This window comes from Lates calcarifer, linkage group LG4 (genome assembly GCF_001640805.2).
Source record: "Lates calcarifer isolate ASB-BC8 linkage group LG4, TLL_Latcal_v3, whole genome shotgun sequence".
NCBI lineage: Eukaryota > Metazoa > Chordata > Actinopteri > Centropomidae > Lates > Lates calcarifer.
In genome coordinates this window covers 21048429-21073439 of record NC_066836.1, presented here as the reverse complement: position 1 = coordinate 21073439, position 25011 = coordinate 21048429, and the positions used below count along the sequence as shown (strand labels likewise).

General features: G+C 39.5%; 1 protein-coding gene across 1 annotated transcript in view; it reads right to left on the bottom strand.

Moving 5' to 3' along the window:
• The window catches only part of ctnnd2b (catenin (cadherin-associated protein), delta 2b), a 181204-nt gene that overhangs the window by 45802 nt on the left and 110391 nt on the right, over positions 1-25011 (bottom strand). Inside the window, 9 exon segments of the mRNA XM_051070171.1 lie at positions 7341-7397; positions 10472-10539; positions 10541-10716; positions 13442-13573; positions 15053-15297; positions 16706-16851; positions 18600-18773; positions 19095-19246; positions 24823-24939. Coding sequence (XP_050926128.1) covers positions 7341-7397; positions 10472-10539; positions 10541-10716; positions 13442-13573; positions 15053-15297; positions 16706-16851; positions 18600-18773; positions 19095-19246; positions 24823-24939 — 1267 coding nt within the window.

The following is a 25011-nucleotide window of genomic DNA, read 5'->3' as shown; positions in this document are numbered from 1 at the left end:
TGTCGATTTGGTAACAGGGGTAGCTCCTGTCCAAGCCTGATCTCACCAGATTGTGTCCCGGTATGTAAATATACTCTGATCACTGGACAGATTGGACCTGCACCCATCTCACATATGCTTTAAGTAAAGGACCTGAATGCCTTCACTACTGGAATTTACACAGAAAATAATGCACAATAGTGTAAATAATATTTCCAGAATATAAACTAGTAAGCAACAATACATAAGAACACTTTTAGTGTCACTATCAGATTAAATCTGATCTCGTGTTTTGTCTGCCACTCATCAGTGTATGTTTTGTTGAATCATGGTAAATGTCACTATTAGTACAAAACAGAATAACTGCTGACTTTCCCTCCGTGGGATTCCAAGTAATCCCATGGAGTCAGCAGTCAGCACAGGTGGCGCTGACGACTCTGCACAGAAATCTTCTAAAACAGGGTTTTTCAAAGTTTGACACTGTGGGTGTCCCCTTCAGACAAAATCACTGTTAAAAAAAGAGACAAATATAAACTATCGAAGAGGGAATAGAATTTGTGACGCAAATTGCAACTACTTGGCGCTAAGGTTTTTAAAGTACTTTAACTACCTCCACAAATTGTGTGTTACAGCCACCGCTGCTGCTTTAAGTGCTGACCATGTTGATAAGCAGGCCATATCAGCAGGCCAAGCTGCAGTAACTAACTCCCCCACATGCACCTGTCCCTTTCACCTCACGCGGTATCTCTGCCTCTTTCACTCCGTGCCGCCCTTCAACTCTCTCCACACATTTTGAAAACCTCTGCTCTAGAATGACAAGAGAATCGTTTCTTTAAAAAAAAAAAAAAAAAAAAAAAAAAAAACAGTGTTCACATATGTCTGCATGCAGAATAATCAGAGTTGTCCACTCAACTCATACAGTAATTTTTATAGTTTTATCCACAACAAGACACATGTTGAACTCCTGACAGAAAACTTTCATATGAGAATTCCATCAACACTAATGTTCTTTAAACTCCATCTTTTTTCCTGAAAAGGGCCAACTACTAGGTTACGTGAGGTTGCAAAAGTGCTTTTCAGGGCTATTACTCATCAAAACAGCACACAGTGATGTTACTTACACATCAGTGGCCAAAGAATAAAGAATAAACACCACTCAAAGCCAAAAGTGGCACACACACAAGTGGTACTCGTATATAATAGAGAATGGACTGTTAACACCTGAATGAATGAAGGGGCATGGACTAATTGTTGGCAGAACATATAACACACCCACACACCCTCACAAAATCATACAAGTGTATGAACACCAAAATGAGAAAAACACCACTGTCACCCATTTTAAGGCGACAGGAGCCACACATAGGTGAGAAACAAACATAGAAAAGAAAACAGTATACCCACTCGTGCATGCGTGTACATATGCACACAGACACAACAACAGCACCAGAGCCTAGAATAGTTGCAGCCCTGGAGAGGAAGTGGCACATCACAGCAGATCAAACTCAACCAAAGGCCTCAGGCTGTAATGCTCTGCAGGCATGCACGCACACACACACACACACACACACACACACACACACACACACACACACACACACATGCACATACACACACACACACACACAACCACAAAATCAAATGTACATGTTTAACATAAATGTGATGCTCCACATACACACAGCCTAAAATACTGTACAACATGCTGTGACAAACTGAACATACTGTTGGTCATGTTGTGCAATATGTTGCTGCTCTGGGATATATCTCTGAGACAAAACTAAATTCTTAAGGAGACTAACAATCTAAAAGAGTCTACATATAGTCAGAATCTAAATAAAATGAAGAGACTGCCTGTATTCCCTCCTGTGTGTGTTCTGCCCCAGAAAGCTGTGCTATAATGGTTCATTCATTCACTAACTCTAGCCTGGAGCTGTACTACTTTTCACTCAGCATCTCTCTCTCTCTCTCTCTCTCTCTGTTTCGCTATGTTTATGTGTGCTTCACTCGTTCCAGAGAGAAGGGAACACAGGAGGATACGGTGCTCCCAGTCCCAAACAATGTGTGACAACATCACATCAGGATGAGCAAATACTACTGAGCCATCTGTGAACTCTGGGCAAAAGTGTTCACTGAGGGAATGTTTTTACTGTTTTAGTGCTGGAGTTAAGAAAAGAATATGCAGGATGTTTGGATAGCACGGCTGCTCTGAAAAACAAAATAATCCTGCTTGAACTGAAAAATGTATTATACCAGTACTGCACGTGCATTAGTGAATTCTAAAGCCCTTGAGTGCATTAAAAGCAGGACATCTATGGTACCCTGCTTACAGACATTCAGCCTGACAACTTCAACTTTACCTGCTAACATATCTCCAAAAATTCACAGGTGATAAAACAAACTTGCTTTCTTTAACATCAAATAAAATGAGTCCTCAGTAAGTCTGAAAATTAAATAAACAGATAAAACAAAATAAAAATACAGTATTATTAACGTAATAATGCTATTACATTTAGTTCCACTGACTGAAAACTGAGACTGGGATAAAGAGAATCACAGTTCTTTGCTGCCTGAGCTTTGATTGGTGTTCAACTGTATCATCTTTTCCGTGGAATAATACAGAAATATATTTCAAAAATAATCAGAGGGGTCTGCAGGAAGACAGGCCAGACTATATAAATGATAAATATCCAAAATAAATTTAGAGCATTTTCATCTGGATGTTGACAGCTGGAGGAACAACAGGATTTTGACAAATAAGGGTCCCTTCCATCACCAGTGGAAATTGTGCTCATGCAATAGCAGGATGGCTTGTAGTAAATCAGTGAGTCTTTAGTTCTAACTTATGCCAGGTGCTTAGACCCCAGTATACTTGTTTGCAAGTGCTAAAGCCTCCTTCATAACTTTATATATGAGACTGTTCATATCGTTGTGGGTGTGTTCTTAAATTGGACCAGTTTAAAATTTAACTTTTTGCCTATTTGGATGCTTGGGTCAATCATACAATATGCAAATGGTCCCGCTGGACTATAACAACAAGGCAATTATAAAAGCATACCTGCCAGAAATGTAATTTCTTCTTATTTGGTACTGTTTTATTTGTTTTATGAAAGCACAAGAAGGCAGTTCACATGACCTCTTAGAATAAATATTGATAGCAAGTTTAATCTCAACCCAGTTGCAGATATTTTCACTTCAAGGCACTTGAAGCAAATTGCTGATCTAAATGTCACCTGTTTTCAGGTGTTTTCATCACTTCTCCCTCTACTTTCTCTTTCTTCCACTTTTGCTTGTCCTATAAATAAGGCAATTTTTTGTTTAATTGTAACCTTGTCCCTGTACCTCTTTGCCCTGCAGATAGCTCCAATCCAAGCAAGTTAGAATTATGAGGAAAAGGAACACTTGAAAAGGAGAGAAAAGAACTGAATAATGTTGTGTGAAAGAAAGGTCTATACTGACACTTTTCCTCTCACCTAATATAAGCTTACAAGTATGTGTGTATGCATGTGTGTGACTCTGAAATCCCCCCAAGAGAGCCTAATGTGTCATTTGGTGACTCAGTGGACTGGGACAAAGTACCGACAAACTGTCAATCCACTCTTTGTTCCAAGCCAGCCAGGTGGGCTATCTCGCATCACCACTTGTCTAGGTATGTGTGCGATTGTGTGTGTGTTTCCATGTGCGATCATGTCACCCACAGCCAAAACATTTACACCACAATATGAGATGCCAGGCTGCAGGCAAACCAACAATTAAACCTGGTAAACAAATAAACTCTAAAATCTATGAATTATGTATTCAGAAAGCAGGGCGAGGCGCTGTAATGCGACGGCTGCAGGCAGATAATGCTCACTTCTATATCGGGCTGAAAGGATTTCCTGTGAGTCAGGGTTTTTGGTGGAAGAGAGCATTTTGAAACCAGAGAGCGAAGTATGCGATTTGTGTCAGGTATATTTGCGTGTGTGTATGTATGTGTGTGTCTGTGTGTGTTGCCGCCACTGAGGACTTTCAGGGGTGAAACTGAGATGTGTCTGATGACTCATTCCTAGAAAGACAGACAGAAAGAAGACAGACAGGTAGGGTAAACCTGCAGAGTAAATTGACAGAGGAAGAAAAGAGGCAAGAATGAAGAAAGTTAAAAATAAAAAGAGTGCTGATTCATTTTTCAGCAGGACATCTAACAACTTCAGGTGGTTGATTAACAACAAAATATTACAGTGTATTTATAGCAAATTAGAATAGAATACAGTACAACAGAACAGACTCCAGTGTTGTATCTTAAAGGACAAACTGATCTAAGACCAGCAGCAACAGACCACCAGAGATCTGTCTACAATATGTTCAGCTGATGGATACAGTAATTAGCACAGTAACTGATTAATGATGGACAACACTGGTTAGACCCAACAGTCCATGTAATTGTCCTTGCAGTGGTGTTGTAACATGAGCTCTCTGTGTTTTCTTCATCACTTCTCATTCGTCTCTCTCTCATCTGTTCTTTTCTTAACAGCATGTAATTAAGATTAGTTGTTAGTTAGTGATATACTGTATGTGTTAATAAAACTCTACTCTAACACTATGTAAAGCATAAGCAAATTCTCTAAAGTAAGTATTAAGTATCAAGGCCACAGTAAAAAAAAAAAAAGGGAAAAATGTTCTATTTAAGCCAAGAGGAGTGGACAGTCATCTTAGAGAGAGAATAAGAGAGAAAGGAAATACTTACAATTTAGTCTTACAATGTGTTAACACTGGGCACGATAAGCCTCAAATTTTTAGTCTCCCAACCTTGGAACTCAAATATAAAGGAGATCAGACGTTATGTAGCCTGATATCTGTTTTCAAGTGCCAGATCAATGTCAGTGTCCTTCCAGTTATGATCCCTGAATAACTTAACTGAACATGTTTTAAGCTGCTGGTTAGAGGCACTGAAGAGTTAACAGTATCATAAAAGGGTTATAACATAATATTATAACTTTATTCACTAAATGTAGCCACTTTTTGTGTACACAGGGTTATAATTCTTTCATAAAGAAATTATGATTTTTACTTGAAACCCTTTGTCTTTTTCATCGGTACCTCTACAGTAACAATACAACGTATGGCAAAGTGCTAGGTTAGTCTAAGCGCCTGCTAACAGTTGCTAATGTAAGTAAGCTAAGTATGTGACTTCATTCTCTGTATAAGAGGTAAATGCAGATAGAGAACCAGTAGTAGAAGAAGTCATTTAAACTGTAAATTCACTATTCAGCACTTACTGTGCAATGTGCAGAAAATGTAATCACCATTAGAAGTCCTTTAAAGAACCCACTTTCTAGACTTCCTTTCTCCTTATTTTGATCTTGATGAATATGATGTAACAGAGGGCTCCTTTAATATTGTATGGGGTCAAAATAAAGGGAATGAATAGACAGGATAGGAAGGGCGAGATTATAGAAAGTAAAAGACAGACTGAGGTAGTGAGAAAATTAGAAAAAGAAAGAGAGATGTGTGTGTCTGTATGTCATCCAGACAGTGTGTGTGTTTGTGGGTGTGACGGCATGGCTGACTGACTGGCCCACTGAGGCTGGAAGAGATGAACGAAAGGTCAGAAGATGTCAGGCAGAGCTCAGAAACACACACCAACACACACACACACACACACAGAGAGAGAGAGAGACACACACAGAGAGAGTCCATCTCAACCCCATGACTGAATATGGATCAGAGATTCACACTGTGCTTATGAGCATGAAATAAAATGAGGCACTTTTATGATCGGGTCAGATCCTGTCTAGCACAAATCTTTCTTTGTGTTTGCGGGAACGTTTCCATAAATTACTGGCAGCCTGGAGGAGGAAAAGCGTTGGAGTACATAAGAGGCTGTTTCCACAGTAACGTACCTTGATTTGCCAGATTGTGCCAGTGTATGGCTTGACAAATCAGCTAACTGATGTTTGTTGCACAGGATAAAGGTATCAATAAGAAGCCAGCTGCAGACAGCACTAGTGACCTCACACTTCTTCAGTTATGTATTTACTGTGCTAATGCAGACAGCATCAGTGTAATGAGTGATTTTTTTTTTATCCACATCGTCTCAACTCCTTTATTTCATTTGAGACATTTGAGTGTTTCAGTGTGGATAAGTTTGTAGTGGATGAGATATGGCGAGCTTTTTTCCAAGGCTAAAAATAAATTAAATGCAACTTTTGAAACTGACAAAATAAATTACAATTTTCATACATGAATAACAACCATACAATAATGTGAAAGATGGACAAATTGATGAAAGAGCTACAATAGGGCCCAAATATTCCTGAATATTTGACCGTCATACACCCCAGAAAATCACACACCGTTGTTCCAGACCGGTCAAACAGCATCCTCCACTGCTGTGTGTTAGCTAGCATGTTGTTAACTAGCATTTAGCCAGTATTATTAGCCAGTGTAAAGTCATGTTACGATGCTGCACGTATTGTTAAGTTATGTAACTGGTTCTTGGATGGAGAATAGTAAGGATTTATGGATTTTATGTATCAACAGTCCCACTGAAGATAAGACAACAAGTTGCAACAAAATAGCTGGGATACACCAAGTCAACATACAGACTAGTACTCTGACATTTATGAAAAAGTAAGCTAATATTAATATCTTTCACAAGGCAGTTATTTTGGTAGGAGTGAGCAAAAGATGAATTTCAGATTAATGTTTACCATCATTATTGGCTTTCTGGCAGACAGTTAACTGAAAAGCTCAATACTGCTAAATCCAAAATCTAAATTAACAATGAACAAGCCACATGACTACAACAGTCACAAAGCACATTTAGAAATCACCATGACAGACAATGAAGACCAACAAGTGACCAAATAAATTAACATGTAGATAAATGGATGGAAGGATGGATGGACAGATGAAAAGCCCAAGGAGAGAATGAGGAATATTTACAATCTAAAAAACGGAGGCTCTGGTAAGAATTTTGCTAGAAAAAAAAAAATCAAATAGTAATTAATTACTTTAATTTTTCATCTTAAACTGATTAGAATTTTTAAGAACTTATTTCTGAGTGTTTTCGGGTCACAGAGGATGTCATTTTAATATGATGTAATGCTGTAATTAAATGCCAAGTCCTTCTGAAAGTCAGTACTCTCATCTGGTGTCCAATTCAGAATCTATGTAATGCTAAAATAAAGGTGATTCCTGTTTATTACAGCACTATGCATAAATGGGTGACAATACAAATGTGAAATGTTGTCATGCTGCCTTTAACATTAACATCTGAGTCTATTGGTGTCATATCAAGAAGATGGAGAGATTCAGTGAATGAGACAAAGGTAGGATAGATAGACAGAATGTATATAAGTATAAATAAATAGTTGGATTACTTTGTCATTCTTTGTTCGGCTTGATTTTGATTCCACACAAGGAATTCGGGGTCGTACCTATCGAGGGGGGACAGGCAGAGAGAAACAAGAGAGAGGTATATGTTGGCTGTCTGGCAACAAATTATTCAATAACCAATAATAGTGATGATTAGTAAATAGAAATCAATATGTAGCCACTAGACTCATCTTTCTCTCTCAACATTTGGTTATCAGGCAATGGTGGAGGAGGTGGGCAGGGTGAAGGACATGCACTTTGAGCAGGTGGTGGGGAGATGGTGGGTATGTCAGGTAAAGAGAGGGTCTTCCTACACCAAACTGGATATTTAGCTAATGGTTGCTGTGTAGTGGAGCAGTTTTTAAATGTCTGGATCCAAATTCCAGCTCTTGTTGAATGCTTTCAACAGGACTTAAACTAAAGCATATATTTACTACAGGTTGCAAACAACCTATACATATACATACACAGTAAAGTAATGGCCACAACATCAAAACCAGTTATGGTTTTAATGTTGTGGCTGAATGGTATTTATTTATATATATATATATATATAGAGAGAGAGAGAGCAAAAGAGATACTGTATATATACACCATTCGGTACAATGCTCTTGTGTCTATTATGTTATTCCCTTTTCAAAAATACACCAAGTTTTTTATGAGGTTGGCCTGTTAGCCAACTTAGCTGTTGAATGATACATAGGTGACAACATCATCCATGTGTAACAATGTGTAGCTTTATCTCAGAAGAGCAGGACTTGTACCAGAGAAGCTTAATGGTGAGCAAATGACAAGCTAAGCTGCTAAGCCTGTTACATGTGGGTTAAATTTAAGATACAAAAATATCTTGTAATATAAGATAAGTATTTTCAGCAACTACTTTTTTTTCACACATGGTGGTAAATGATGAATAAGTAGTTGCTCACCTGAAATAGTTTTGATAAAAACTGAAGCTATAGTTAATCTTTTATACTCAGTAAGTCATTTAAAAATGTGATGATTCCTTTTTAATAATTAAAAGTTCATTTTCTCAATACTCTGCTAGTTTCTTATATTTCTGTTGGGTCTCTCTCTGTAAATACCTATTTTAAAGAGTATGGTCTAGACCTGCTCTACATGAAAAGTGCCTTGAGATGACTTTTGTGTGATTCAGCACTATATAACTAAAATTGAATTGAAAATTGAATTGAATTATATTTCATACACTGAAAAATAGATGCACATACTACAAACATTACAAATACCTAGTGAGGCATGTGGGAATAATCGAATGAAAATGACTGTGGCGTTGTTTGAAGAATAATGCTGGTGATATTCTATATTCTTTACTTAATGTCAGCAAATTCCACAAAAATACCAAAACCAATAATGAAACGATCCTAGCTTATTCCTCTGTGACAAAGACTTCAACTGTTGCCCAGAAAAAATAACACATCACTGAGCCACACTGTTGCACTGGGTGACATGTTACTTCATTACGATGAACCTGGGCACTGTAGTTTATCCCACATATACTGCCCTGCTGTCAATATTCACTAGGATACCAAATGTGTATTAATCAGCGGCTGAAAATTGTCCCCAACAAATGCACTATTTACTCCTGTTTCAGTAATGTTTGCTAAAAACTACAATGCCCAACTGTTTTAGGAAAGTACTGACCCAATTATTAAATGAAGCAATATATCTGTGACCAGTTTATAAAATGTCCTCCATAGAGAGAATGGTTTTGGGGCTGAGTGCCACAAACACAGTCTGTAAGCTAAAAGAGACATAAGACTAAAACATTTTTGGTTTTGGTCTTTTTATGGGATTTGTTGACAAACCATTTAATCAGCAGCAGCCCAGCGAGCTTGTAACCAGCAAAACGTAGAGTTCAGAATATTCCTGTGTAGCTATAACCCTGAGGGACCCTCCCTTTAATGCAGCGTGGACCACAAGCTACTCAAATAGCACTGAATGTGCATGTTGTGAATGTAAAGCAAAATGCCATGCATCACAAGTCAGTCCTTCAAATGTAGCAGTGCAGATGTGTGGATGCTAGAAGCTACACAACAATGATGTCAGAGCTAAAGAGTGAACAAACAGACAATGTGAGTGCAATGTGCACAGAGAAATAAACACTTGGACAATGGGTGGAAGAAAGAGCAATGGCAACAACAACCAGAGTCACCTATGCTAACAACACAGAAAGAGACTCTTGTGTTTCCAAATGTCAAGATATTTAGCACAAAGTGACTTCCTCATTAAAAAATATTAAATATATGCAATATACAGTATATGTCCTGCTTAAACCTGAGCTGAAGTGTCACAAAGAGAGACACTTCAACTTTAATTAGGCTGCCTCTGTCTCTGACAGCTAGTCTGTGCAGTCATTAGTCAGAGAGAAGAGGCTAAAAAAGAGAAATCCAAGACACTATTGTAGCACTATTTCAAACTTGATTTTAACTGGAACAAAAGAAAGATAAAAACAGCTATTACGCTGTCTCTGCATGCGTCTCTCTCTTCTTGTTTTTTTTTTTTTTTTTTTTTTGCTTTTTTCTGTCACTGTCACTGTCTCTCTCTCACACACTCACACTCGTACAAAGAGCTCTCTTGGTTTAAAAGCAGACTTCATGCAGACTTTCCATATTAACTGTCTACCTGCTGCACAGAATGTGACTGATTGTCACTGACAGAGAGACACTTCACTCCTAACAGCGACAGCAAACTTTTAAATTGGACCTAGAGGTGTGCGCAGGCATTCATACGGCAGTGTGAACAAGCCCCAACACCAGGCAAACTAGAGAGGACAGTGGAAGATGTGGCGTGATGTGTGCCTCGTACTAAAGCCCAGATTCAGCCAGCCTTTTACTGCACTGGACTGTCAAATCCTGACAGTCAGTTATCTGTAGACGTTCTACAAACTGTTTGGTGTCACCATGTCACACTTTAGACTTTGACACTCTTTTGTAGATTGCCATTAAATTCTGTTTCACTGTTAAAGCCTAATGTTACCCAGGTTATTGATACTGATATATTTTAAATTTGGTGAATCTGGCCCTCAGTAAGTTCAGTGAGAGTGGAAAGGGAGCAGAACAAAGGGCTTCATCAACAAACCAGAGCTGAACTGAAGTAAAAGTGTTTAGTTTTTCCTCACCTTGGGTCCTTCTGGATGCTGTCCACAGATGGAGACCGGCCCAGGGCAGCCTCAGGGGGGAGGGCGGGGACCCGACTTGCTGTAAGGTGACTCAGTGGACGGGCAGAACTGCAGAGTGCGATACGGGTTGGCGTAGTCACCTGCCCCGCCTCCTGTGGCAAAGCTGCCTCTCTGAAAGGTGGCAGTGGCGCTCTGGCTTCCAGTTCGCTGCAAGGGGATTGGGTCGACACCGGGGGAGGGCGGGGCTAAAGTAGGAAGAGCGTAGGGACAGAGCAGATAGTTGAGGACCTCTTGGTACAATTGGTTCACCACTAGGTTTGATGTAGCCGAGGAGGGGCAAAGAGTGGGGGACAAAGACATCGCAAAGAGACACAAGCCAACACAAGGATGCACGTATACACACACACACACACACACACACACGAGTAAAAAGCAACAAGACCAGCACCAATGGATCAAAACAGCACAGAACAAAAAGCAGAAAGAAAATAAGCAAATAAAAGAAGTAAATAAATGTGACAAACTGCAGTGACAACTTACGACTCAACAAGTGGAGTAACTTCAGGTGATAAGGTGAGCTTACCAAATGAGCTTAAGATTTTCATTTGGATGAAAAATAACAAACAGAAAGAGGAAGTCAAATCAAACAAACATGCACAATTAAAGGAAATTAAAAAATAATAATAATAAATAACTTTGCAGGTCACACATAAAACAGTAACAAACTGTCCTCCATAGCAAGGCCAGGCTGACCCAGTGTAGGGACCACTGGGGCAAAAATGAACTGTTGACCTACGTGACCAATGTACAATGTACAGATCAAACTACACATGAGAGCTTCATTATGCTTTGCCCCATTCTGAAATACTATTCTGTCCCCAGGTTAGCAATGCATGATGGGAGCACAGAATAACATTGACCTCAAATTGTGAAAATGCAAAGGAAAAGTTCATTTTTGCAACTGGACTTAATTCTTTTCTTGACAAAAATAATTAGATGAGAGCATCTGTAGCACTCTGTTCAATATGAAGCTAAAGCCAGGAGACTGTGCTGGTTGACTGACAACCTCACAGTAGGGGACAATAGACCCCAGGAAGTCACTGTGCCTGGGCCAAGGATGTAATGAAAAACAATCAATATTGTGTTCCAGGAAGTCACCTCATTCATTCCAGGTTCTTCACTGTCAAAAACATTTTTCAGGGTTCCATGGATCCATAGAGCAAGCATAGAGCTTTCAAATTACTGTGTATGGGGAAAAGGTTTTAGGGTCAGTGTGTGATACTGCGTACTGTATTTGTGCCAGAATCCCATTTCCATTTTTTATGCTAAACTAATCTCCTTTTATGAGATTGGTATCCATCTTCTTATCTAACTCTCAGAAAGAAAGCAAATAAGTGTATTTCCTAAATACACTTAAATCATTGTAATAGCTGTTTTACTGTTACGTTAATTTACCACAAAGTAATTGCCATCACGATCCTGGGGCTTTTGGGGCAGTTGAAGGTTTGCCTCCTAACCCCATATAACCTTCATAATTCCTTTGTGAATTTCAAACAGTGCAAACACTGTATATGTGTGACTAGACAACTGCAGGGACTTAACTAGGCTGAGAAATTCACCTGCAATGTGAAGTCAGGTGTCAAATGTTGTGTGCTTATTTCTTCATGTTGAAACTGAACTGACTGAAACATAGCCAGACTTCAATGGCTACTTGGTGTTGCACAGAATAAATGAGAAGCAGATCTAAGCTCGTGTATTATTTTTGACAGACAGTGTTGGGTTTTTGCTGACGTCATGACTGACATTCACAGACACCCAGCTGGAGATGAAGACTGTTATTCAAAGTGACCAATCAGTGTGTACGGGAGCCAGCATGACAAAAATTACCTCAAACCTTTTAATTATTAGTGTGAATCTCCCTTTATTGGAATAAAACATTGTGGAAAAAGTGTGAGATTTTCTTTCATATTCCTCTCTCTCTGTGTTTCTCTCTACAGTAATGCTCAACATTTAGACAACCAAACCGACGGCACAACGTCAAAAACATTTTAGGACATGGTTGATTTGCTTTGATTTCAAAGCACCCAAGCTAACGCCCGTGGGATTAATTGAGATTAATTTTCAGCCTTGAAACTAATTAGTTAACAGACTGTGACTGAGAGACAAATTGCCATTGAGACCCCAATTGGATTTGCCTACCTGATCTGGTAAATAGCGCTACATGATCAGATGGAAAGAGGAAGTCTCTTATGTATAGCAGCCTTTAATATAACACCACACCATTAAAAACACCTAGTATCTAAGTGGGACCAAGCTGTGTATTTCTTTGATCCGTCACCTTATTCAGGGCATCATGTGATGTCTTCCTGTACTCTGATTTTTAAATTTAGAAGGTTCAGTGGGTGATTTACAGCACCTGCAGCTATTTTTACTGTTGCACTGTTTGAAGAATTTTCTAGGAATCTTCACAGTCTCACTCTCATCTCCTCCAAATCTTTCTAGTGTTTTTACAGTTTCCCCGTATGTACCTTCCTCATCCTTCTAACTCCTTCTAATAAGGCACATTTATAAAATGTTAATATTACAAATAATGGCTTTATTAATGGTTAATAAGATATTTGCTCATGCTTTATGGATCAGTTTAAAGCTGTTAAGAACAACTTTTGGGTTGCCTGGTTGTATTAAAATGCTTAAGACTGTTGTTTATCCTACCCCAGCTTGACACTTTGTCTAGCTATTTAAGGGGTACTCCAGCAATGTATGATTTGTTGAAATGTTGTGCACCCAGTAAATGTTCCTTCCTATGTGTATTTGCTTTCTGCTCATACTCTCTCTGTGAAATCTTCTTTCTATTCCCCTAGTCTTCAGGGATTCAGTTTTATAGACTCTGTGCTTGATATCACTTTAACTCCTTCAACAAATAACTTTCCATCTATTTCCCTCAACCTCCATACCCTTATGTCTGTTTACCTTGTCCTCTAAGGTTGGGTTTGGTGTAGACTCTGTCTTCGTAGATGGGGTCAATGTGGTGTTCAGGGGACTGCAGAGGCCGAAGCTCTGAGCCCAGGTGACTGTGCTGACTGCTGTAGGAACCTCTGGAGCCTGGAAAACACAGGGAACACACAGGTCAAATACACTGACAGATGGATGATTGAGTGGGTGTATAATGATATTCTCTGGGGATAATAATGCGATCGGTAAGTGAAAGAAACATAAAGAATACAAATTAGAAAGCAAATGAATTTTAGGTCACTGTAGTCAGTATCATCTTTTGAATGACTTCATTAAACATTTATAGAAATGTGTTCATGTTTTGCTCTCTTTAAACTTTAAAACAGCAGGAGTAGCCATTCATCATCTTCTAAGTGTATTGGACTGCTTTTGCTGTAGTTACATACACCATAAACACAAAGTAAGCTATTTAACCAGTAGCTTAACGCAATAATTCACCTCTAAATTAGACATTATCTTGGAAGTACAGCACAATTCAGTGTTAGGTCATACAAAGGACAAAGACAGGTGAGTACATGGCAATGAACTTTTAGGTCAAGTAACGTATTCTGTTTACTTCCAGTTACCAGGCCGGCATGCATTTGGAGGATGATGTGTGACTGGTAATATTAATATCAACTATCGTAAATTTTTCTCCAGACACAGCTACCATGTTAACAATGTGACACTGACATGAACGTGTGACAACTGCATGCATAATTATATTATTATTTACCAAATAAACAGGCAAAAGTGGTTGTTGTAGTTTTAGATCACTTTGTACCTGGTATGATCCCATTTGATAATACTAAATCAAAGACAAAAGATAAAGTAAAAGATACAAAATGACAAATCCACCTTTTGAAAAGCCCTAAACAGAGCCAAACACTGGCACTTTTTAACTGAGGTCCACAGTGGAGACAATGAATCTCCTTCATGAACTGTTCAGAAATTCATGAGTACATTTGCAGTCTAATAAATTTTAGATAAAACCTCGAGCCAATTTAATCAAATATTTGGTAATATGTGTTTTCTTTTGTATCCTTGTGCTCACGCTGAAGAATACTAATCATGCATAAATGGAAAGTCAGTCCGTGTGACCTTTAACTATCATGAACTAACATTATGGGCCTGCTTCAGAAATGCCACATTAGGCCCTAAAGAAAACCTATAATTTATAATCTTAGTGAGCAGAGGGAATTAAAAATTTAATGAAAAAATAAGAATCTCAGTTTAATTTTTGATCATAAATTGAGGTTATGCTAAGAAATGACACAATTAGTAAGATTGGTCATTAAGTGACATTTGGACAAATGTAATGTTATTCTACGGCAGGTGAATGTTAATTTTGTTCTGGTATATTATAAAGCTAAAAAAAAAAAAAACTAAAAGAGGAGAGAAAATATACTGCTAAACTTCTAATGATTTCTTCACAAAGTCATGCTGTCATTTTTAAAATCTAAATCCCATCACTAGAGTGGAAAATCTAAGATATTTAAAGTCAAACTTCCCAAAAATGAATTAATGACATGATGGTATTTCACACACTCACACAGAAGAAAGTAATAATAAAATTGTCTTGACCTCTACCTGCCAGGCTACCAGGCCTTTGCAGGGTTGCGTTGGCGTACAGCTCGTGGGAAATCTTGTAGCTGTCTGCGCCGATGTGATGCAGCATTCGCTTGGTGGGCGACAGTGTGGCGTAGCTCCCCACTGCCGAGCTGAGCTGGTGGATGGGCGACGAGGTGTGGTTCCCCCCTGGGGAGGCTGCCATGGGGAGGGGTGAGGAGGAGCCGGCGGCACCCGATGCTACCATGTTGATGGGTGAAGAGGTGCTGCAGGAGGAGGAAAAGAAACTGCTGGAGGTTTTTTCTGACTATTGTCAAGAATGAACATTTCCAATTCAAAGTCACAGTCACATTCAAAACTACAATAGGCATTAAAGGGAAATTCCAGTTTTACACATACACATTTATTTACAGATCTCGTGGTGTTGAATGTCCTCTGGAGGAGCTTCATCATCCTGATGATAACTCTGATGATGTCACGCGGGTTATTGGCATTTATCAGGGAGGTAAAATGTAGTGAAAAGATTCTATCAAGCTGCATTATTGACCCATACCAAGGACTGAAAGCCAACATATCTTTGGCTCTGCTGTTTTTTTACATCTCTCTCATGAGCTCCCTAACTTTATTTATTAGTGAGGCATATGGTCAGCGTGCACAGTCTGTGCTGTCAAACTTTAGGCTTGTTTGTGTGGATATACTGATACACTGTCATGGACAGATGACAAAATTCACGCTGTGGCCATGTTTATATGAAAACTACAATATTAACTCTATTCCATGCTGTCAAATAAAGTTCTATATATGTTGCACCAGATTGCTCCAGCTCTTTACTGAAACCATATCATGTTTACATTACGTGAAATATTTAAACCTATGGCGCACTACTCAGATAGATGTACTCTTCATATCTTCATTTTATACATAATTCACCAAAATCCAGCCTGACATGTTTGGTATTTTGGGAACTTTGGGATCTCCGCTAGAATTCAAAATAAAACTCTGTGGGTTTGAACAGCATTTGGCTACACAGCATGAGCTTGTAATGACTGGCCCACCAGCAGTCTGTTATTTTGTTATTACATCTATGTATTCTTCAGTGTACAAATTGCACTTCACGAGTTTCATCAAAGATTTACCAGTCATAAGTAGTGTCCAATCAATGCACAGGACGGTGTAGTGCCTTTAATTGATAGGAAAAACCATGGAAACGCTGTCTTCAAAAAAATTCCAAATTAACACCCAGTAAGTAGCGAAACCAGCACGTTCAAAGTCAAAAGCCGAGGCATTAGAGAAATGGTATTGGGATAGAAATCTACTCTCAACACTGCTGTACTGGGTCTTGGCTTTAATACTTACCATGATACAATGGGATATACTCAGGTTATCAGCATGAGGTCCATCTCTAATGCAATATTAAAATATAATGTAAAACTACCTTTAAAGTATAAGCACAGTCTATCATGACTATTACAAGCATAGAGTGTTTTTCAAAGGCAGAAATTTCAGCACCAGGTGAAATAATTGTTGAGTCACTGGTATTGATTACCAGCCATATCGACCCCCCTGCAGATACAGTCTTTTGTACTTTGGGACCTGTAAAATTCTTACATAATGTGCATAATGTGTGTAACGAGCCCTTACTAAATCAATTGGTCAGACTGAAACTGAACCAACCTGTAGGACTTGGCGAGTCGACTGGGTGACTGTTTGGGTGAGGACACCCTCTGTAGTGTGGCATAGCTGGGCATGTCAGAGGAGGCTGATCCCAGGCGCTGCAGCTTGGTAGGGGATCCCACCGCCTGCAGAGGGGAGCTGACACGCTGTAATAGAAGAGTTGTACTTCATTAAAAGGAAATGTCACTCACTTTAAATATTCAGCCACTCTTCTTATTCATATCATTACTTTCAGAGAGATGAACAACTCCCCCTGGAGCTGGAAAACTCTAATCTGTGATAACATCGTGATGAAGGGCTTGGAGTTATCAGACCAAACATAAAGGGATGACGCTGAACTTTTAGAACCAAATGAACTTGAAATGCGACTGCAAGCAATGGGCCGCCAAATGAAGTTCCCTCAGAATTCTAAACGTGCATTTGCATTTTGTGCCAAATGGGGAAATAAGTTGAAGAAATATTTGCAAGGTCTTGCAGTTACAGAGCTAAAGGTACAATTTTAAGCACTCCATTAATTTGAGTGAGCATGGTCAAGGCGGGCTGAAATGAGGATGCTGCCAATTTCTGCTACAGTAAAAAGGTGCTGTTAAATCTTTTTAAATGAATTCAAAGACTTAACACAGAGATTAACACAGGACTCTTAATACTCTACGCTCTGACCCTGAAAAATGAATTCATCACAGAGCAGTAAAAGAGGTAACAAGTCATCACCTAAGAGGCCATGATTTGATAGAAGATTTCTGCATTGTGGCTTCACTGTTGACCAACGTCATACAAGGAACTGCTTGCAAATCTTGTAATACTATTGTACTAATCTAAAGAAAGATGCAGGATAAGCTTTTTCTTCAGTTGCTACCATGGTCGTCGTGGTAGCAGTAATGTAGTCTCTCTCTTTTATAGCAGGATGTGTCACAAACTGACAAGTAAATTGGCTGAGATTTAGTGGACTGTTAGTCGGTTAAATGGTGATGATTGATGATTTTCTTGGTTAAGCCATAATTGCTATGCTTTTTTTTTGTATTGAAAAAATTAAATTATGACCTGATGGAGGAGAAGTAGACGGATCGCCAAAGTTACTGAGATTCATGCTCATGAATGTATAAAATTTCATGGCAATCCAATAGTTGACTGGATGAGAAATTTCAGCCTCGTCCATGAAAATTGGAGGTTAAAGACTAGCTTGGTTAACTCACCATACACTATACAACCATTCACACTCACATTCACACCTATGGGCAATTTAGAGTCACCAGTTGCAGTCACCTAATGCATGTCTGGGAGGAAGCTGGAGTACCCAGAGAGAATCCACGCAGACACAGGAAGAACATGCAAACTCCACACAGAGAAGCCCTGGGTCACTGGTCTGGCAACATAAACAAACATTGTGTATTCATACACACTTTGCTTGGTTGCAGACCTTTGAATCACAATTCACAGCTTGGACCCGGAACCTTCCTGCTGTGAGGCATCTAGCATCTAATATTTTAAGTCACTTTAAATAATAATAATAATAATAATTTAAATGTTTTCATTTTGTGGACTTTTTGATACTTTTTTTTCTGCTGTGATTCTGGGTTGCCACTAGAATCAGTTGAAACTGCTGTGAATTGTAGTATGCTACAGCTTTTGTCCTCCACAAAGGAGCAAGCTAAAATGTTTTTTTAAGGCTCAGTGCCAGTCTATAGAAGGTAGCAGTATTTCCATAATGTAGCAAAATGAATGGGACCAATAGAAAAGGTCAGTATCAACCCTAACACGCTTTGGTTCCACCTGGTGATGGCAGGGTTACAGCCGTGTTGAGGATTCCACTAGTAGTGTACTACTGAGAGGAGTGGAGAAAGCATCCATCAGACAAGAACTGAAGCATCACAGTAATCTCTTCGGGGATTTGTACCTGTGCAGGCAAAGTGGCACAGGAGTAATACATGGATGGTCCAGCAGGTGCAGATCCTCCCTCAGTGGGCATATGGAAGGCGCTGCCATGGGCCTGCTGGGCAAATGAGTCTCTCTGGGACTGGGAGGGAGAGTCTGTCCCTGCTAACTGGGCAGCTGCACGGCTGGATGTCACCTGGAGAGGGGCAGCGTGTGGAGAGAGATGAGAGAAGTGAGGAAAGGAAGAGGTCAGGCAGCAAGCGAGTAGAAAGGTATGCAAATGAAGGAAGACGGGAGGGGAGAAGGAGAGAGGAAAGAGGACGAGGAGAAACAAGAAAAGGGACAAAGCCAGTACAAAGAAATGAGTAGAAGAACACAGAATGGGACAGGAGACAGAGGCGTGAAGGAGAGAATGTGTGAACAAAGACAGGACGGATAAAGAGGCAGAGGGGTGGAAGAAATGAAGGAGGGAAGTAGAAAAAAAGAAACCCTCAGATGAATTCACGTGTGTGTGTACCTGGTTGTAGCTGTGAACTGCACCTCCAACCTGCCCGCTGCGGCTCGTGACTGTTTCCCCAAGTGCCAGGCCTTGGTTACTATGGTAACCAGCTGCTGCATAGGCATCCTGGTTGTTGAGCTGCAAAGCGCTTTGGGACAGGAGTCCTTGTCCTGATGTGAAAAAAAAGACGAGAAGAATTAAAGGGCAATGAAGAAGCATTGGATGTCTAGACTCAAATGTTGTTTCTTTTATGTAAATTCATAAATTCTCTTTTCTATGTGACAAGAAGAATTTGGGTTTGGATTTGAAGAGATGTCAAGTGAGGTTTTATCATGGTTTGAGACAAACTTTTGATCATTGTCAAAAGCCACCTTAAGACTTGGTTTCACTCCTGTCAAGTTGCCTTTATGTAACTGTTTTCAGACGACTTTCGCTTCTGTAACAGTCCGTCTTTGTGTAAAGACTGTTTGTGGCCTTGAAGGCATTTTGTAACCCAGTTTACATTCCACATGTTATAAAATGTATTCCTTTTATATGGGAAAAGCATGAATCTGAATAAAACAAATACAACTGTCTCAGTCTATAGCAGACCTTGAAATGAAGAGAAGAAAAGAAAAATAAGACTGAAAGCTGAAATAGAATGTAATAGAATTTCTTGTCCTCTTTTTTGAAAACACCCATTTGCTTTTTACCCACTATGTTATTCCAGCCTCTCGCCACTCTTCTCGTGCTCTGTGACCCTTAAATCTCACTCTGTTCCTGACCTCCATTTAAAACACACTTCTACTGTGTCTTCCTTTCTCACTCTCTCTCTATCACTTCCTTTATCACTTTCTACTACCCATCTTTCTCTCTCTCTCCACTCCATATTCCTCTGTATAATTCAGCAGGAGGAGCAGAGCGAGTTAGAATGAGGCAAATAATACATAAACTTTCACTAACTCACCCAAGGATGGATGCAATAATCGAATGTGTGTATTCATAGTTTAATTTGTGCCTTACATACATACAATACATAAATTACAATGTGCTGTTTAGCTTTTGGGAAATTAAGCTTTCTTGACGAGCATTAGGGGAGTGGATAAATACCACTGCCATAGTTGTCTGTAGTTATAGAGCCAGGACTCGATTAGCTTAGCTTTAGCATGGAGACTGGGGGAGAAAACAGCTAGCCTGGCTTACTCCCAAGATCAAAAACCACATCTCTTATGATTACACATTAACATGCTGTGTCTCGTCAGTTAAATATGTCCACAAACTGATGAGTAGAAATTACAACTTTAGTGTTGCTGGGATAACTAACATAATTATGTTATTGAAGCTGTTGGGTGGAACAAATAAGTCTTTGACAACTCTTTCAACATCACCTATGTACAACACACAGGTGGTGAGAGACAGTCACCTATGATTAGTCGAGGTCCAAGGTATACTTTGTCATTTCTACTGGCCAAAGGCAAAGATACTGTGTAGTCTGATGCCGATGTTGGACAAGCTATGTTAAACTAATCTCATTCTTCAATGTCCAGTACTTTAAACCTACACATAGATATAAAGCAGGCATTTGTCTCACTGCAAGTAAGAGCTAAGTAAAAAAAAAAACCAAAAAAGCCCAACTCTAAACCAGTGGCTGAGCTCAGTCCTTGGCTCATTACACATCATGTACACTTTGTAATGTTATCTGTCAACTGTAGTAAAATTCAAGCGTGAGAATCACTGATACACTACTGTGTAACACCTTGCAGTGGAACTGCTTTTACGCTTCCACATCTACATTCAGGCCCTCATCCAAAATCTACCAAAGATCAGTCGGCCAGACTCCAGCTGGCCAGTTACACAGTGAGCTACTATTGAGCTAACAGCTGGTCAGCCATCAAATCAGTCATTTAGCCAATGGTAACTTTTCAGTTCGTGAATCAGACTCGCACTAGCATCGAATGTTCTTTTTTCTAACTTAGTGCCTTAAAAATATGCACCTGTACCAGCCCATCAACTTTTATATCAGCAGTCAATTTGTGAATGTGGATGAAATACATCTTCTGTGGGTACATTATGTCAGTTTGTTATGAAACAAACGTTCACGTCTCACTTTGTGGTAATAAATCTGTATGATCATTTATGGCTGACTCTGTAACTGGTTAACAGCAGGTTGGAAGAGGAGATTGACTGCTATGACACACAGACACACATACACCTGCAGCGTACTGTGATAAAATGCTTTACTCCTAATTTTACACATGACTTCATTCATGGCTCTGAAACATTTGCAGTCTTTTTAGTTGCAAATAGATCATTGCATTTCTAGTGTAAACAAGCAAACATGCATAGACTGTGCCACATAACACAAACAGACTGTATGCAAATGGAAGGACACATTCGTGGAACACACTGAAAAAAGCATTTACAGAATGTGTTGTAGACTGTAAACTGTGTATTTGCCTGGATGGCACATAAAGTTTGAAGTGAATTTAATTGAATCATTTGAGGAGGACAGGAGGGCGGGAGCTGCTTGTGCAGGAGCCAAAACTCTCCCAACCCTCTTATTAAAGTCCTGTTAAATTTTTGATGCACCCTTGATTTATTCACTTTTGGTGATGATAGCAATGATGTGGCTCATCAACAGCTTTAATTACAGAAACGAAACACATTTTTTACCCAAAATGTTACTTAAACATGATATCCCTCGGTAGCACTTTGCTTCAGTAATGCATAAATCCAGCAACTGTGCATATACAGTACAGTACACAGCCACTCTTACCTCTGTTTGCCTTTCTAGCAAACATCTCACTGCATTGGAAAATAACTTTACTGCATTACATCAGCTTGAAGTTCCTAGCACTCTGTATTTATGCACTTAAAATTGAGCTCTTGAGCTGTCCTCCATCAACACTGGCTGTCCTTTTAATCTCTACCAATGCCACTTTTTTGCCAGCAGTCTAAGAATCAAACCAAGAGCAGCAAAAACAAGTAGAAACTTTGTTTGTGATTATTGAAGACAAGAGCAAGAAAGATCATAGAAAGCCAGCGGTCAATCTCCACTGCATGGTACAGATAAAGACGGCACCTAACGGCAAATGGAGTCACTCTGGATAAAAGCGTTTGAAAATAAAGCTCGACCAAAGTGAAAATTCACTTCAAGTACAGCGAATGGCTCCTGTAGGCAGTGTAGCTGGTGATTGTGCATTATTTAATATGTGATATTAAGCTGAAGGTACTGAGTGAGTTTACTAGGTCAAGGCCTCTATGTCCAGTATAGGCTCATCTTGGGTAAGTACACACATACACACACACACACACATACATACACATACACTCATGGTTGTTGGCTTTGTACACACACATCTGGGTTTGTGTGTACAAAGCCAGAGGATGTTTTCCACAGTTTTTGTTTGCCACTGTAGGTTTGTTTCATATGGGTAGTAGAGCCTTTAGGGAAGTGAAAGGCCTCATAAATACATTATCACTCAGATGGCAAACACTGAAGGCTCCATTGAATCCATCAGAGGTGAGTGAGTGAGGGAAAGAGTATGTGTGTGCGGGGGAAGAGGTAGGGGTGTATTATTGTATTAGAAGGAAAGTAATGGGGTGCCATGAGAGGGTCTCTGCCTGTGCATTTTAATATCGTTTCAGAGTTGAGTGCACGCACACACATGCCTCGCTCACCCCTGCTCAGCGATCGCATGCATGAACACAGACCACATCTGTTGACACCTGCATGCATGCAGTAATGTACATGCTTACCCTGATAGACCCACTCTATCTCACTCATCTCTTTTTCTGTCTGACACACATACACAGAAGGTTGAGTGGCTTTTTATTGTGACCAGTTTTCTCTATTGACACATTTTAATATTTCATCAGTTGTCTATTTTTAGATACCTATTGGACGCATGTGCAGTCTGACGCACACACACACACAAACATACACACACACACACACAGCATGCACAGTCCCAAATAGCTGCATCTAACACAATCACATACACACAGATTAACATGCACACTGGCAAGCAACACCAGCATGAAGCAGCATGAAGCATGAAGACTCTCAGTGTACTCTGCTGCTGTGTCGCACTAATCTGCTCAGCAGCTTGAGCAAAGGAGTGGATTTTGATGTTGGATGTGTGTGTGTGTGTGTGTGTGTGTGTGTGTGTGTGTATGTGCGTGTGTGTGCGTACATACATATCTCTATCTCATTTGCACTGTATGTATGTATGATGCTTCTTTACATGCCTGTATGCATTTTCTTCAGCATTAAATAACAACCATGGGTTCATGAGCCAGATTGGTTTTTTTTTTTTAACTGACTGATTTTTAACACAGTCAAATAAGTACCGATTGCCCATTTGCTGGCAGATGGAGGCAGATTTGCTACTAGAAATACTCTATACTATAGTTAGTTTTGAAGCAATGGGTCCTTGATTTCAGACAGGGGTAGACAAAAACAGACTTATCATTTCTCACCATTAAACACTGATTTTGTCAAGTGAAGTGACAACTGTCACTTGTCACTGGCAAATTTTATCAGCTGTAGTTAGCAAGCTAATTAACCTAAAGTTAATTAAATAAGTTAGTTGAAAACAGCATGTCTGACTGAACAACTTTTCTAGCTCCTGTTAAGAGCAGAACATTTTTCTTTTATTTATGAATAACTGTTTCCCCACAAACTAATGTGATGTATGATTACACAAATGGTATTTGGGGGAGGGATGCAATGAATAGCCAGTTAAAGTTAAGGTTACATTTTGTTCAGACTATCACATTCATGTGTAAGCAGCCTATGTATTCAGCGCTGCACACTTTGCAGCGTTTTCCTTCATGCTTCAGTGTGTGATTGTATAGTATACTGTATGTATTCCCATCTATGTGTGCATATTTATTGCTTCATGTGCCTGTGCATGTTTGAGTTTTACACCTGAGGAGTGAGGACATTTTTGGAATGTGAGGACATTCCTGATACACCCTAGAATCGCTGTTTAAGGCTTTAAGGTTAGAGAAAGAGTAATGATTGGGGTTAAGCATTGAGGTGGAATGCATTATGTCAGTGAGTGTCCTCACAAAGATGTTTAAATCTAGTTTGTGTAGTAGTGTGTGTGTGTGTGTGTGTATGTTAGCATGTGCCTCCTGTCTCTACACTGTGAACAGCAGGCCAGCTGACACCTCAGCAAGGATGGATTAGCATATCAAACTACTGGCGCGTCTCTGCATGTCTCCTGACACCTACTTCTCTCCCATGGGGTCAACTATAGAAAAGACATGGGTCATGTTTCAAGGTGCAGCAAGCAGCTGCCTTCAGTAGAATACCTCTAAAAATATAATAAACACTGTATGCTACCAGGCTGGCATCACATGACAAACAAAATCAGCTACTAACTGGTGAACAGAATGGAGTATTCAGCTGCTAAAGACACAAATATTTCCTTTGTAAGCATGGAGAATAATTAGTAATTAGTAAAGAAATAAGCTTGGTAGACACACAGAAAAACACTCCTTTTAATGTTATATTATTCACTAGTGTTTACTTTGGCTTTGTGATATCACTTTTGCTTGGTGAATTCACACACATTCAACAAGTGAATTAACCAAAATCTGGAGACTCCAGTTCTGTAGAATATCCATCCACACATTTTACCAGTTTTCTTCTGAGCTATCCCTCTTGGCTGTCTAAGCAAATAAAACTACCAAGAGAAATAGCTTTTTTATTTGCCTTTAAAAAAAACCACCTTCTTAATCATAACACTGCTCTTACTGTCTCCTGTAGAGGTGTCCTGTGAATCCAATATGCCTGATTCCTGGAGAGATCGGATGCAAGAGTCCACCAGCTCCAGGCCTGTTGTCAGCTCTTCCTCTATGTCCTTCTGGCCATCTGCGGGTGCACAGATAAAATATGAAACAAACCTGAATGGAAAGAAAGACACAGCCACTTCTGCCTCTTCCA